Raw genomic sequence first — 17,131 nt, 5'->3', positions numbered from 1 at the left:
AACACTGTTCTTGACATAGAAACAAAGATGGCAGCTGTTGGATGTGTATTCGTGCTGTGAAAGTGTGAAATCAAACGAGTGTCGAGCGAATTTAGGGATCCCGCTTTCCTACCTGCTATATATATAACTGTCAGTGTGCACACTGCAGCCGCGTGAGGAATGGCGGCAGTCAGTGTTTGTTGCACATAGGATTTGGACGGAATTTACAAGAAACTGTCGGCAATAATAGGTGAAAGAGAGTATAGAAACATTAAGAATTTGGTAGTAGATAGATTTCGTATTTAGTTAGCATCTTATTTTAATATTGAAACGCTTCAAGTGCCTGTGGCCAGGGCCGCGTTTCACTAACGTCCGCTAAAGTTATTCGTTAACTGACGATCGAAAGTAATTTGTTCGCTAAATAGCGAACAAAGGCATAACGAACAACTTACCGAATAACTTTACCGATCAACTTTACTGAACAACGCGTTTCACTAACGCTTCGCTATATGCTTTCGCTATTTAGCAAACCACTTCGCGTCAGCTGGCGGCAACTACAAACACGTGGCGCAGTTGTTGATAGGTTATACGCTCTGTCATTACCTCATATGCCTAATCACAGATGTATACCCAACATATATTGTGTTGGGTATACATCTGTGGCCTAATCAACATGGAGAAGACCGAGAGGAAACGCCGCCCTAAATTTGCTCTCGCTGAATTGGAAGTATTGGCTGACGAAGTATCGTTACAGAAAGATATTTTGTTCGGCAAGTTCTCTTCGACCGTGACCTTTCAGAGAAAGAAAGCGCTATGGTGTAGCATTGCTGAAAAGGTTAGCTATATTGCTTGAATATTATACACTCTCTCAGTACTGAAGATTACGCAGCTGTGCTTCCTACACGACTTGTGTTATTAAGAGCTCACATACCTAACCCGTTTATTCATACCTATATTAAGATGTACAATGTATTACTAAACTGTTTTATCTTTAATATAAATGATTTTTATTAGTTCTTAATGTTTGTAAGAAGTTTTTTTCTGGAAACTGAACATATTAAATTTACTATAGGTGAATGCTGTCAGCGAGGTTGAGCGGACAGGCGAGGAATGCCGCAAAAAGTGGCAGTACACCCAGAGTGATGTCAAGCAAAAGGCAGCTAGGAGGAAAAGGGATGGAGCTGCAACTGGGGGAGGGACACTCAATGTGCCAGACCTCTCTCCCATTGAGGAAAAGATTGCTTCTCTGCTTCCCTCAGCATCGACCCAAGGTATTGCTGGGGGTGTGGAAAGCGGCATAGGACACACTTCGCAGTCCGCTTCATCCGTGACTGACGAGACATCATCACAATCATGGTCACCTTCACCGCCACGGAGAGCTCGCAGCGCGCAATTGTTTACGCAGCTGAACTCACTAAGGAAGGCTGGCAGCAGCAACATTCGGCGAAGAAAAGAAAGCATGAAGAAATTGTGGAGCCGGATGAACTCATTAGCATCGAACGGCAGAGATTGTGTGTGGAGGAGGAGAGGTTGACAACAGAACGGGAGCGGCTGCAAGTTGAAGAAGAACGCCTTGAAGTTGAAGTAGAAAAACAGTGATTGGAAATAGAGAAGGAAAAAATTCAAATGAAGAGGTGGTGGGCGTGGACGCAAGAACAAGGTAGTGCGCAAACCAGCTTTGCAGCTTTGTAAATAGTACAAGTATAATAGTGCAATAGAACATATTTGTGCATTTATCTACCATATATTTTTATTAGTTATATAGCATTTGTTTATGTAGCGCTACCAATGTAGCCCCCTCGCTCCACCACATGTGGAGAGCTTGCGGTGTGTGCGTGCGTGTCGAGCAGGCAGTGTGAATGCAGTGATTGAGTGTCTCCGCCTGTGGTGAAGCTAATAGCCGGCTACAAACGTATAGCTAATGTGTTTATATCTGTATATAATCAATAAATGTTATCAAACGCGTAATCATACTTATTTACAGAAATTTTATTGAAATAACTGGATCTCTTGTGATATTCAGGATATGTTTAAACAGCGTAATTAATCATACTTACAAAAATTGTATTGAAATAATTGGATCTCCTGTGAGATATATACACAATATAAATTTAAAAAAAATCAAATTCCTACAACTGATGACTCGATACATTAAACGACTATAATTCGCAATATCTATCATAAGGTGTTCTAAAAAGACTTGTAAAAAGACGAAAAGTGTTTTCAAAGATGAATTTTGTTTACTTGCTACTGCAACTGTTGTACGAAATAAAAAAATATAATTAAAATATCATATAGCATTTTAATCTCTTGTTTTTTCGTTTCAAATGCAGTACAATGCACTTAGCACTTACATTGCAAATCTCTGTTGTATCAGCTCATTGCGCACACGCCTACCATCTACATTGTCATTCGAGGGTCTCTCGCCAACGTTAATATCATCGCCACCGTCTTCAGCTTTATTCTCATTAGGAGGAAGAGAAATCTTCTCTCTCACTGCAATGTTATGTAGTACAGCGGTTGCCATGATTATCCGACATGCTCTGTCAGGTCTATAGTGTAGTGCTCTGCCGGTAGACAGATAAAGACATCGAAAGCGAATTTTCCACAAACCAAATGCACATTCTATTTTATAACGAGTGCACTTATGAGCACGGTTATATCTTCCTTCTACTTCTGTATTCGGCTGCAAGATAGGCGTCATCAGATATGGTCGAAGTGGATACCCACTGTCACCAAGCAGCCAACCGTCAAGGTTTCCTGCAGCGAACATGTTACCAATGTGCGAGTTTTGGAAAACAAACGAGTCATGGCTATTGCCAGGCCAACGGGCCACTATGTTGGTAAATTCTAGGTTAGCACTGCAAATGCCCTGAACGTTTATTGAATGATACTGTTTCCTGTTGACATATATATATATATATGTTCGGCATATCTATGGCAATATGGGTTCCGTCAACACATCCACGCACATTTGGAAATCCACCGAGGTTATAGAAGTCAACTTTTAGTTTATTTACACTGTCTTGATCTTCCGGAAAGTATACATATTGGTTAGCTCGGTGTGCCAGCGCCCGCGACACTTTGTGAATGATTCTTGACATAGATGCTTTGCTGATTCCTAGTGTATCACTAGCCGTTTGTTGAATGCTTCCAGTTGCATAAAATCGCAATGCCGCAAATACTTGCAAAGACGAAGAAATGGCTTGAGATGTCATTGTCCTTGGGCTGAGCTCATCGTCTAGTTGATCTACTAGATTAGCAATGACATGCCTGGGCAATCTATATCTGGCGATAATTTCTGTATCATTGTAGGCATCAAACGGTTGTGTTCTGTCTCTGAAAACTCTTTCTCTTCGTAAATGTCGTCTTTCATTATCTCGAGTATAAGCTTGATACAATAAAAAGTTTGCCATGCTTGTCACTATATAATTTATACTCCGCTACGTGCAGTTATGCTCACTGCTTGCAGTTGTGCAGTTGTGCTCACATACTATACGCTGCTTGCAGTTGTGATGTAGGCGATAAGAGTTACTCGCAATAAGTGCTAAGTGTTTTAAGTAGGTGCGTGCTAATTGCTGTGTCGCATGGGTGCTATATTCTCGGAGCTTGCTACAGTGCTAACGGGTGTGTCACGCATGCATCTGTCAATGTTCAGGCTCTGGTTTGACAACCGGTTTGCAAACAGAGACTACACCCTGTAGGAACCGTACCCTGTAGGAGGGGAACAACACTCCCTGTGGAGTAGGCGGGGTATGGTCTGGTATACCAGACAGTTACCAGGGTACATTCCGGTATACCGGATCGTATTATACGACTGGTATCAACTGTCCAACCAGACTACAGCCTGGATACCTCATCCATTAGGTTGTGTATCTCTCCTGCTCAATATTTTTTAATAAAATTTGTAAGAAATGTCATGGCAATATGCAATATGGGCGATGCAAATATATACACTGAAATTTCCACTTGGTTTGTCAGATTAAAACTGGAGACTAAGGTCTGGTCAGAGAGTAAAAACTAAATTTGGTTTTATCTCATTTATGAATGAAGCAGTATTGTGCATCCCAATTCATCCATGCCAATTGCAGCAGGATCAATTCTGTCTCCACAAGGCTCACACTACAGCACACATGTATATAACAACATATGGTGTGTAACTCACCATTAACAAGCTACACTAGCCATTTTTGACAATCAGACAGCAAATTTATGTTATATCATTGCTGATTAGCATTGTTTGTTAATTATTACATAATTGGCTATGTAATTAGTAATGTTATACATTATCCTAAAATGCCATTATACACCTACTTTCAGGATTAAAGATTTTTAGCAGACGGACCACTACTCTAATTATGCAGTTGAATTGGACTCAAATAACCACTTTCTTGGTGCTTGTCTGTGCTGTTGTACATGGAGAAGAAAAGAAGCCAGTCAAGAAGCTACAAATTGGAGTAAAGAAACGTGTGGAAAATTGTGAGATTAAGTCACGGAAGGGAGACGTCCTGTCCATGCACTACACTGTAAGTTATAAAAAAAGAAGTCTGATGGTTTTACTGGCTCTAAGCGGTTTACAAGTACCTTTCACTATCTCAAGCAGTGTGCATACTTAATGTGCCATTGGATTGTAGACAGTATGACAATACTATGTATGCAATCCATGGGGTATAGATTTACAAACGCTAAGAAAATTTACAATTAGCACAGGTTATTCATGCTGTTGCATATATGTGTAGGAAGACTCGGTCACTAGTATGGAATATGTAATATATTTTAATTATTGCTGTGACTTTCTTTTCCAACTTTTAAGGGAAAGCTAGAGGATGGCACCGAGTTTGATAGTAGCATTCCTAGAGGAGAACCATTTGTGTTCACACTAGGAGCAGGACAAGTCATAAAAGGGTGGGACCAAGGACTCAAACGGTACATGCATGTAAAACTATAATATTATTCATCATTATAGGTTGGACTGTATTTGAACTGGTAGTGACAGAGTAATCATGTGATGTGCAAGTGTATTGTAGGGCAGTAAACAGTCGGTCGAAGAGTAACATAGTATAAAAGAATCAGACTTGAATTTAAAGTAACCAGAAGAGATCAAACTAAAATAAATAGAAATTTAATAGTAGTTTTTTAATTAGAATATTTGACCATCAAATATTATTTATTCCTTATTTCTTTTTAATTCTACTGGGAACCTATGTATTTAAAAACTTGAGTACCCTCTAAACAAAGGAGTTACAAGAGAATCCATCCAAATTTCGAACAGTCAAAAAAACAAGTTGAAAGCCTATGATAGCAGTGCACGTGATATTTTTTAAACTGATAAGAATGTGTTGCAGTGAAGACAAAGGAGTTTTTATAGAAATTCCAGTAGCTTGAATTTAGAACAAAGGTTCACACTTTAGTCAAAGCCTTTGTCTAACATATGATATCGTTGTCACAACACGTACAGACAAGAATGTTGTGAGGTGAGAGCACAATATTGTGCCAAGCTTATATTTCTAGTGCTACATGTCGTGGAAAGAAATAGCATGAATTTGTTTGATTTTGTTTTTAGGATTAAAATTTGTGAACATTTCTGGAATACATGACGTTTTGTCATTGCGCACTTGTTAGAAACCATTGTTGCGATGCAATTTTGCATTTTCTATTACCCAAGGCCAAGCTAGTGACTATTTTAGTCAAAAATGTCAATTGTCAACCGATATTCATCCAGTATAGCTATCCTCGGCTAACGCTCCCTTAGGAGTGTTCCCAACTTTGATATCATTAATGATTAATGATTAATGATTGATAATCCTAACCCTAACCCTAACCTAAATGACATTAAAGCACAAACTAATATAATAATGACCATATATATATATATATGTTATTATGACCATCACCATTAATGACATTAAAGTTGGGAACACTCATAATGGAGTATCACCCACCTCTCTTCTGACCTCGGTCTTTCTGTTTCACAGTATGTGTGTTGGAGAGAAGAGGAAGCTTGTGATACCATCAGATCTTGGCTACGGCTCACGTGGTGCTCCTCCCCGGATACCAGGTAGGTTCAACGAGGATGGTCGAAGAGATGGTGCAAAGAGAGCTGTTCGTAGGTCGCCTATACAGAGATAGTTACCGGATAAAGTAACGGACTGGAACTATCTCAAATTTATTGAAGAGTGACTGATTTAATTAATCTCACATTGCCATATAGCTCACCATTGGCAAACACCAATTTTCAGCTGTTAGTGCTGCTGAACTATGTGCACTTGTTTGCAACTAGAGGTGTAACGATATCAAGAGCGTGTAAACAGCCATGGTAGGTTACATATTGCGACACTCAAGTCAGAATGTTACAGATCGTGATATACATGTGTGTTCTTCTGTAGGAGTATTGGCGTACTAGTATTTGTTTAAATGTGTAGTATAGAGATACTCCCACTGTGTATCACGTATGGTGTGCATATTCCATGCACAATACAGCGATTCATTGGTGCATTGGCGAGTGGATACACTTCTTTTGCAACATTTTTTGTAATCATCTTTTTTTAATATAGCTGATGCAACTTTGATATTTGAAGTGGAGCTACTTGACATCAAGCGAAAGGACGAGCTCTAGAACCATCTTGTGAGACTATATACATGTCATGCAATCATTTAGTAATAGAAATGTTTACTGGCAAATTTACCATTTATATTTTAAATTTCAATAATGGTTTACTAGTAAATGCATGTAAAATTCAGTTGTTTTATTTTTTGTCCATCTACTGAAGTTAAATATTATTCCTTCTGTAGCATTTTTTACACTCAACAAAACGCAATACGTTATCTTCTCTCCGACCATACGGTTTCAAACTGCACGACTTATTACCCAGTTTTCGATTTGCATACGATTGTTAGAACCATGTGTATCCTGTTTTCTTATCGTTCCATTAGTCACTCCAACTGAAATACCCCAACTTTAATAAGAAACTAGTTTGATCGGCCAATCTCCACTTGTTTTATTTTTGCATAGAGTTACACTGACCAGCTGTGAATCGATTCTAATTCTGTGAGACATCTGTTGGTTATACACATCGGGGTTGCTACCCATGTGTGCATTCTGTATACGTATTCATTAACTAGAGATTCTCTAACCACTCTTGAGGTATGGCAGTAAATCAGAGAGAATCAGAAAAGATGAAAATATAATAGATTAAAATAACATCAACACCCATAATTATTTTAGTATCACATAACATTTAATAGAATTACAGGTCTGGTAAAATTGACTACAGACTGTTCTATTTACATACACTCCAGTACAGGGATCCTGTGAATCCACAAACACAATCACACACACACACAACCCTGACCAACCCTGCAAAACTGAATCATGATTCTGTTCTAAAATTCTTTTGCTGCAAAGGTTTGAGATGGATTAAAAAAAAGTTGTCATCAAATAAAATCCGCGCAAATATACGGATATCATGTGATTACAGAAAAGTGAACACAAAACGACCTACGCTAGCTCTGCTGAAATTATATTCTTGAGATTACCAACACAATGGCGACGACGAAAAGCCGCGCACGTTCGGATCAATTTCTGCCTAAAATTTATACTGTATTCGTGACGGCACATGTCAGTGCCACACGTACACGGAATTGCAGCTTCTCTAAAAACATGTGAGAATACAGGCAGCACTGGGCACTTGGAAGCACTGCTTAAGGTGTGCAGGCGCCGAAGAGCAGGCATGCCCATTACTGGCAAGTGCAGCCTTGTGAGAGGGCCACCATCCATATACACGAGGACGGCGGACCAAACACGTACCACCTGCAGCTAGGTTAGCCAAAGCTATTTACAGTATGAGTAATATATATGTACTATCATTTGCTATAGAATAATCATTACACATTTTTTGCATAAAACGATACAATATTTCATGCACTTTTGCTATTCGTGACGAAGGCTTGAAGGGGATATCAGCAAACATTAAAATAATCGAACACTGCTGAAGTCTCGAGTGCCGATGGAATAAATTAAGCAACTAAAAATACAAGCAGACACGTGTGAGTAGAAAACACAGAGATAGTAGGCAACCCATTGAAAGGACTTGCAGAGTGTACTTTCTGTTGATTAACAAACTAGTTGGTTATTACTGTCCGATGCCGGGAATTACCGCTTGGATCATCTTAAAATCATAGTCTGTCCTTGTTATTTAGTGGTTGTTTTGCCTATTGCAGATGGAGCCTATTAAAGAGGTGCTTACGCCAAGAAATTAAATATTGTGGCAATATACAGCACCACAAAACTGACATTACAATAACCTGCACAATTTGCATTTCCATGTCATGCATATCATATGCTATTTCCTAGTATGGCATGCATTGTCTTGAAGTCGTATGCTGTGTGTTGGTATGACTTTCAAACACTTGGTCAAAACGTAAAAAAACCCACCCAACATTTATTTTGTATTAACGTTTTCTACGAGTTGTAATTGTATCATCTGGCATCATTATCTTCTACTGTAGAATCCGCCTGTAGTAGTGTATTACATCACTTTGGTAGTTTTTCAAAAAGATATTAGTTTGCAATTTCCTATTATATGATTACTAACAGTAACATGTAGTAATAAATATCGTTGTACTTGGAGCAAAACCAGCTTAACAATTGAAAAATATGCAAGTAGGTTTCTAACATTAAAAACCCAAAAGGTTTTTAGGTTCCTCATCATACCAGATTTTACATATTGGATGACGTCTCCAAAAACAGTTGTCTCTGCAGTAATGTAATATTAGTACTCACCAAAAATGCACTTCACAATGTACAGTCAAGTTAGTACACTACCAGTTGACCGTACATGAGGTGGAGGAGAAACGTACACACCATTTCGCCACAAAAGTATAAATAATTAATCTAAAGCCACTACATATGCTGGGCACTGATTCCTAGTTTATCGGCAGGGTTGGAGCATTAGAACACTCGTTTGGTAGGAAAAATATGATACCAGCACCAGCACTCATTTTCATATAATAACAGTGAAACAAACTGAGAAGAGCTAAGCAGTATTTGAGTACTAAGAGTAGTGGGGTGGGTGAAATGCTGTCACAGCTTATCTGGCCGTACATAAAGAAATAGAATAGGGTGAATAGGTCAGTCGGGGACAATGTTATGGTTTACCATAACCGTAAGCCTACAAATGCTGAATGTTTGTGTGCAGAACGGCTATGGTCAAGCACGTTCTCAATTCCAGCCGGTGGGAATGGGAAAAGATGGATGGGTGGGTAGCGAGATGGTGTAACTGCCATGTTGATGATTTATGAATGTCTATGTGAAGAAATGGTTCAAAACGTTGGATTTTCTGTTACGTGGGTGATCTTGTAGTAAATCTGCACACCTTGGACGTGAATTCTCGTCTACTACCGAATCTCGGCATCAAAATAAACTTCTTGGAGGCTGTCATTGCTAGAACCGCCTCAGCCAAATATATTCCTTGGTCATTATACAGCTCGATGTTGCAGTGCGATACGTACCTTGTGCATGACCTAAACATAGTTACTTATATTAGATTTACTCAGTTTACAAATCAACCCCCTAAATACGAGTGCATAAATGTACAAAGGCTACACACGTGTATAAAGTTAACTTAGGCAGTGGAAAGGGAAGGGGACTTGGGATAAAGGTGGGGAGTGTCGACAAAATTTGGCTTTGTGTTGAAGAACCTGGTGTGAGATGCTAGCTAGCATCAGTGACAGACTTCACTAGCAACGAAATCTGAATGATCAATAGACAATATTTATACAATGTACAGCATTGGCATCATGTGCCAGGTGAAGCAGTGAATATGCATTCTCACGTGTTAATACTATCAAAATAACCAGCACGCCGCACCTGTAAACTGTTAATAGTATCTTTTCTTTATAAATATTAAAGGGACTCTACGCAAACTGCTATCAGTAACTATGGTCATGTTGAAACTCAAAGAAAACCTCGAGTCAGTGTCCTTAAACGGCAGCAGTAAATGACTGAGAATTTTCTCCGGGAATCAAAGTTAGAATCCTACACAAAACGCATGTCCATGCTCACAAAAAAACCCCAAAACCCCACATCAAAAAATTCGTTACTTCGGATCCAGTCCTTGCACTGATCGCCCTAAATATCTTGTTGGCAGCACCATCTTGTCTCTTGCCTCTCTCCTGCCATCCTCTTTATGATCATATATGCAGTCATGCTGTTCAGGCAATCTATGTAGTGGACAATAAACATACTCTGCAAACAAGAGAAAAATATTTACAGGTGTATTTTGGATACCATAAATACATGCATCCACAGCAATGATGCTGCCTAAGGCAGCAATAGCCGTATTCTAGGAGATCAGGCTATGATACTTCGTCACTTCCACGCAACGTACTAAAACATTTGTCGTCAGACAAGTGAACAGAGCTCTGTAGCTCCACCCACATCAGTGGCATTCTACAGAACTTTTATTTTGAATTCATTCCAGTGCATGTGAAGCAAATACTCTTGAGACACAAACTTTAATTATCCTACTTGTTTATGCAAACCTCTACATGTTTATTGCATCAACAAGAGGTAGCATATGGGGCTGACGTGCAGGGGATGAGCACACAGCGCAGGCACGGATGCGTTGATATGACGACGACTCACCACATTTGCATCTTCCCATCTCTCTGAATGCTAATTCTAGTTTGGTTTTACACTTGAAGCAGCGCTTCTTGTTTTTCTGCACCGGCCTATCGGGGTCGAGGAGATCACTGTTGTCTCGCTGCTTCTTGCCGTTGTTGCTTCTGTCCGGAGTGCTCGCGCCACTCGCACCATCCGACTGATCGGACTTCGTGTCTTCGTCATCTCGAGTCGGCGTCAACGTTCTTGATGACGTTGCTGGCTCGCTGTCTGTAGCAAAACAACACAGTTTATGTCAAGTGCAGATCGTGCTTCTACCGATCCTCGTTGGTTGTACCAACTCATTCAGATTACATCACTACCCGCTATCAAGAGTCAGTTACTTCCTTATCGTGCCATCTAAGAGTTTGCACTGTGTAATTTGCATAGACGTCTCAATTTGTCTACATTATGTAGAATGTTAACCACTCAGCACATGCGACCTAGTGTGTATGCATGTTTGTGTGCTGCATAATACATACATATATATACATGTTCCAAGAATGCATACTTAAAAACATTGGGATAGCATGTGGATCTTTACGTGTACATCCGTGTATCCAGTGTGTGTAAGTATCCACGTGTGTACAATGTATGCATGCGCATATAAACTTACATGCACACACGTACAGTGCGTGAAATTATTACTATAATGCCGGCGGCCGCCGGTTCAACCCCCCATATAATCAGTCCACTTGGCCTAAATTCAAAATTTTGCCTATCTTGCCTTTATATCAACAATATTTACCAATTTCCTTACTAGTTTTTACTTAGTGACTACTAAGAAGTAAATCATGTTCCAGCAATTCCTGTCAACAAGTAGAACTCCACTGATAGCAATGAAATAGTTAAATACTATGAGCATGCCTAATAAACACAAAGCTAATACTTTTATTAATAATGTAATAAATTTAACAAACGTTTAACGTTTACTATTCAAACTTGTAAGGGCCTATTCAATTTGTCTAAGGGCCTGTTTAAAATTTTGGGTGGGCCTGTTCACATTTTGGATAACTTCAATTTAATTTTTTTTTCCCAGCACGTATGTATGATACTGTACAGACCAGTAGCAAATTATACTAAACTATCTTCTAGCAAACTCGGTCAATACTTGACGTTGAGCAGTGCACAGAGCTATGAGATTGTACCTTGAGAAGCATCCACCATTACTTTAGAAACCACGTCCGCTGCAGCGAACGCAGCTGGAGAGGCGTCGTCAGGTTTAGGTTCACTTTGTTTTTTCTGATGGTCTGCCAAAGAAAAAATTCAATTAAATCTACCTCATTTATTTGATGTTAATACAAAGCTGTAGCATGTTAGAGGACAATATATCATGGAAGAAAATATGTCCTCCTAGATAATTCATGTTGAGCTATGATGAAAGATTCTCTAAAACTGTCACATAAGCAGAGGTGTTTGACTGTGGCTCGTATCTGTATTTCAGTTGCAATTAATTTTTATCTTGCTTGTTTCCATCACACGACATCATTTGTTTTGAAGCAGTATTCTTCCAGCAAAACTATTAAACCCTCACACTTTCACACTGCCTAAATTCAGTCATGGTAAAGCTGGGATTACCCTCATGTATGATTCACTGTAATATCATTTAAAATAATTATCTCACATATAATAGAAATTATTCCATGTAGGCAAATTAGGTCTCATCTGTTCGGGGGCTCATTACTGATTACTTCAGCATAAAAATTACTATGAGTCAGTGCAGTTATAAGCTATAAAATAGCAAATAAACAGCAAACTTGCACCTGCATTCCTAAGATTCGTGAAAATGATAAAAAATATACTGCAATAACACTGCAAGTGCACGTGTAATGTAGATTGTTATAGACTGGTACCTTATTTCGACATGTAGACAAAGGTAACAAAGCATGAGAGGGTATCAGTCGACGGCATCTCGCGAAAGCGAGAATCACACCCTAGTGATGTTGACATATATAAACAAATCTACTTTGAAATGCAGATCTGTGCACATATTGGTAAAAATAATGTGTGTGGAGCTCAGTCTGTTCTTTTAAACATGATAACCTTACTATATATACACTTGGTGTTACACAAGGAGTACTAGTAAGTATCAAAACAGTCGACAAAATATGAGAGCATGGAAGAACGAGAGGTTTGGAAAAACGTCTGAATTAAAGACCATTGTTTTAGAATGTTAGCTAGAACATATTTGTTGGACAACAAATATCACACATCACGTTTCTGATACTCTAAGAATAAAGAATTTATGTTTTTATGGGCTGCAAACTCCTACAAGCACTCTTAGGATTCGTGAAAATGTATTAAAAAGTGGTGCCAGAAACAAACATGCATAAGTTTTTGTGTGCTATCATATGACATGTCACCTGACTTCTTAGTCTAATTTTGTTCACCATCTACTCCTTCCTCCTAGATTTGCCAACATGCCACTGTTTCTTTGTCTCTTAATGCACCACCTTCTATCAAAACTTCAAATAGTATTGTTTACTACAAGGTTATGGGTACATGTACCAAAATTGTTAGTATTTGTAATTATCACTGTAGCTATGAAATATGGCAACAAATGGGTGCAGCTGCGAATGCGCTAGTAATGCTCACACTTAATTTATTGTAATTGACTTCCTTCATTTCTCAGTGTAAGAGAGTATCTGACCTTTCAAGTAAGTCACTAAACCGAATAGAAAGGGATAATTTTTGCTTCACGTCACCAAGTTCGGATTTATGTAAATATCAATGTTAGGAACCTGATATACCCCAATAGAATCTGTTGCTGTTGAAATATGCACCCTCACTAAACCCACAATGGTTACCAATTAACGCTGGTTGAAACTGATATGAACACATGCAGTTAGTGTAGGACTAGAAATTCAGAGACTTGCCTAAATGATAAAATTGACATATCTACTAACAACTTGATGTTTTAAAATGCAAATATCTTAGAAAGCGATTATCATAGCATACACTCTCAATATGTGTTTGAAGCTTATCGTACTAAATTGCAACTAATGTTTAGTCAGCAAAATAAGCTAAACCTTATGTACACATGATATATATATATAAGAATGATTTTCTACATAAATTCAATGAAATAGCAACTACTTACCAGCCCAGCATTTCGAGCAAAGGTTATTTGTGCTACTATTTCTGAAAAGAAAAAACGAGGCAATTAGGAGTGTGTTTTACACAAAGCACATTATTGAACCATTTATATACTACCAAACATTTGTGGGCTTTAACAACATCTACGCTGGTCGACCAAGTAGGGCTCACACAAAAACGTACAGCCTTGATTAATGCTCCACTAAAAATCTCTGGCCAGCAGCACTGTGCTCTATTAGCCTTGAGCAGCATGCTTTGTTGTTATGGCACTGAGCATACAGTATGGTACTACCCTATTTTACAAGAAAGTGAAGTTCAACAATGTTGTTTTAATACACATAAATAGAAAATTACACATATATTGTTTGCAAAAACTGATTAAGGGTCACTAGCAGTCTGAAATTATTAACTTAAATGTTTGACACAATTCCCTTTTATCAATAAAAGAAACTGGTAACAGCTTATGCAACCTTCCAAGCACAGGTTTGTCACAAGCATCACTTGCAAGTCATATCTTATGAAAACAAATTAATGCCCATTCACCTATTTCATGTTAAAACCATTCAATAAAGAGTCATTTCAATTTCAATTCATTACATTTGAATTATACTACTAGTGGCATGATCAATAATAAATTTGAAGTTGTATTTGTGAAATGTCAAGATCCAATAAACCAACAAAATCTTCATTTTGTTAGATCGTCATTTTACAGTTTAAAATGATTTCTTAAATAAATCTAGACAAATTTAGTCTTACCTGTTGGCATACATATTACTGATTACTTCAGCATAAAAATTATTACAAGTTTTTGATGTTAATATAGGCTATAAAACATTAACTGAACAGCAAACATACTTGCTATATTGAGATTTGTGATAATAGAATTTTCAAATGCTGCCACCAAATGCGCATGTAGTTACGTGATGCAAATATTTAGAGACTGGTACCTATCTCGAAATGTATACAAAGGTAATTAACCTAGTGTAGAGACAGGGTTCCAGTGAATGGCATCTCGTGATAGCAAAAATGACGTGCTAGTTTTGTTGACATATGTTGACAAATCTAATTTGAAATGCCAATCGGTGTACATATTGATAAAAAGAATGTTGTGCGTATGTGCTATGACAAGTTAGCCTTACTATATACACCCAGTGTTGTGCAAGGAATAGCATGAAGTACTAGAACATTCTAGAAAATATGAAAATGTTTGGCAGAAACATTACTATCTAGAGCATTCTAGAAAACATGAAAATGTTTGGCAGAAACATGAGAAATCCTCACTTTAATAACCTGGGTAATGGCAAATACACAAAGAAACGCCTCTGTGGCAATGCTTAGATCCTTTTGTTCCTGTAAATTAAACGAGTCACCCTGCGTTGCACTTTTTAACGGTGCAAATCCACTTTAGGCACCTTAGGTATCACGAAGTGATGCACAGATTTCTGTGTATCATCAACTGATGCACAGACTTTCCGTATATATCAAAGAATGATGCAAAAACCCTAACCCTAACCCTAACAGTAACACACTTCGTGATGCCATAGATATATACAACATAAGTGTTGTATATATCTATGGTGATACCTAAGGCTAAGATTATACTTTATGACTTAGGGTTAGGGTTAGGGTTTTTGCATCATTCCTTGATATACGGAAAGTCTGTGCATCAGTTGATGATACACAGAAATCTGTGCATCACTTCGTGATACCTAAGGTGCCTAAAGTGGATTTGCGCCCCTTTTAACTGTACTTCTGATACCATTTTAATTTTTCAAATAAACACAATAAAATCTCCTATCATTGTTATAAAATTGTGCTCAGGATTGAGAAAACAAGTTATTGTCAGAAGTTGAATCCTTGTGCATGTAAATAACTACAAGATAAAATGCTAAAACCAAGTCAACCACTCAGGGCATTGACCCACATTGCAATATAGAATTCTACACTAATTTGCAGGACTACAATACAGAGACCTAAGTGCTACTAAACTGAGACATATACTTGGATAAAGCTGGTGTCATGTCAAATAAGAGAAAGTGAAACATATGCTATAACAGACTCTGACCACAGGCACTTGGACCGTTTCAATAATAAAATGATGACACCGCTGCAACACATAGCGCGCACGCCCTTGTGCATGCACAAATACACACTGATAGAGAGTTCTCTATCACTGTGTATTTGTGCATGCACAAGAGCGTGCGCGCTATGTGTTGCAGCGGTGTATTGGACGGTGTTGAAGTGAAGTTATTAGGTCAAATCAAACAATAAGACTAATACTGGTACTGATACTGGTAGGGCTAGTAGTAGTACTGACAAGTAGTATTTATTAACCATCATTTTATTATTGAAACGGTCCAAGTGCCTGTGACTTTGACCAACAGATCAATGAATACTGGTAGTGCCGTGGTAGAACAGCCAGTGTTACTGTTATTGTAATAATGACTTTAAAATGTTGATTGTCTTTTTTTTCTAATCAGTGTCTTTAAAGGCAGAAACACAGATAACACGCAGGAATGGGGTTCTAACTAATCGTGATACTTGTACGAGCAATATACGTTGCGTTCGTATCTGAACGGAACCAGCTAAATAGGTACAGTAACCAACTGCCTTGATTCATAATTACACTGCTGTGCTGAGTCACTTTTATCGCAATACCTGATGAAGAGCTCAGCTGTTCTTCTACTCTAAATTCATTATAACAAAAGCTAGAATAACTATTGATTTACCCCCAAAATCCACACGGACACCGTGGAGGTTGACTGTTCGAATCTTCCATATTAAAGCGTGATTCTAGCTGAAATATCACAATAACATAACTGCGAAAGTGTATCTGAGGAAATGGCCTCTGTCTTTGAAACGCTGTCCACTTGTTGGTTTTCTTTTATAGGTGGCGCTTCGATACAAAGTTTGTAGGCATGGTCACAGGTCACAGGATAGATACGTTTGTATACGTCATTGTATATTTTAACCTTTGCTTGAACTCGTACTAATAAAGGGGCGGGTCAGTGCATTGGAGGGGGTCGATCGTCTTAAAAGAGCACTCTATATTCTCTAGAAGATGTAAATCAGCAATAATATATCTCTATGGTCTCATGACTGAAAACTAATTCAATACTGCCATGATCTCCTCACTATATCAGGGGCGGCGCCACGGTTTTCAAAGTGGGGGGGGGTCCAATTGAGAGAACGAAGCGACCATGCCGGGGGGCTGAGTTATTCGGGCGCGAAGCGAATTTCAAATGGAAGAAAAACGGAAATAACACCTTTTCAGTACATGTCTGGCTATGTACATGTCAACTATAGTGAAGTATATAATTTGCATCAATATGAATACATGTAATAGGAATAAAGAATATGAAATGGGGAATCTTTTTCAAGGCGTACAGAAATTTT

The 17,131-nt window shown here is 38.3% G+C and overlaps 3 protein-coding genes across 4 annotated transcripts in view; 2 read left to right on the top strand and 1 right to left on the bottom strand.

Moving 5' to 3' along the window:
* LOC106807286 (peptidyl-prolyl cis-trans isomerase FKBP2-like) overlaps positions 1-6,965 on the top strand; it is an 8,154-nt gene extending 1,189 nt beyond the window's left edge. For both annotated transcript variants that reach the window (XM_014809584.1, XM_014809585.1), the window contains exons 2-5: positions 4,300-4,505; positions 4,793-4,905; positions 5,955-6,037; positions 6,534-6,965. In XM_014809584.1, the coding sequence (XP_014665070.1) occupies positions 4,338-4,505; positions 4,793-4,905; positions 5,955-6,037; positions 6,534-6,595 (426 nt within the window). In that variant the 5' untranslated portion in view covers positions 4,300-4,337 and the 3' untranslated portion in view covers positions 6,596-6,965. The remainder of the gene's footprint in view (positions 1-4,299; positions 4,506-4,792; positions 4,906-5,954; positions 6,038-6,533) is intronic.
* Positions 653-1,578, top strand: LOC106807277 (myb/SANT-like DNA-binding domain-containing protein 4). Its single transcript, XM_014809574.1, has 3 exons — positions 653-814; positions 1,052-1,250; positions 1,385-1,578. The coding sequence occupies exons 1-3, from the start codon at positions 653-655 to the stop codon at positions 1,576-1,578; spliced, it is 555 nt and encodes a 184-aa protein (XP_014665060.1).
* Positions 6,966-7,195: 230 nt separating the features above from the next.
* LOC106807285 (AN1-type zinc finger protein 3-like) lies at positions 7,196-16,603 on the bottom strand. Its single transcript, XM_014809583.1, has 5 exons — positions 16,465-16,603; positions 13,740-13,780; positions 11,788-11,889; positions 10,625-10,870; positions 7,196-10,225 (listed from the first exon to the last, which is right to left on the bottom strand). The coding sequence occupies exons 1-5, from the start codon at positions 16,512-16,514 to the stop codon at positions 10,077-10,079; spliced, it is 588 nt and encodes a 195-aa protein (XP_014665069.1). The 5' UTR covers positions 16,515-16,603; the 3' UTR covers positions 7,196-10,076.
* Between the last annotated feature and the right edge of the window lie 528 nt (positions 16,604-17,131).

This window comes from Priapulus caudatus, unplaced genomic scaffold (genome assembly GCF_000485595.1).
Source record: "Priapulus caudatus unplaced genomic scaffold, Priapulus_caudatus-5.0.1 Scaffold206, whole genome shotgun sequence".
Lineage (NCBI taxonomy): Eukaryota > Metazoa > Priapulida > Priapulimorpha > Priapulimorphida > Priapulidae > Priapulus > Priapulus caudatus.
The sequence above is the reverse complement of the archived record's forward strand: the minus strand, read 5'-3'. Positions and strand labels throughout refer to the sequence as shown.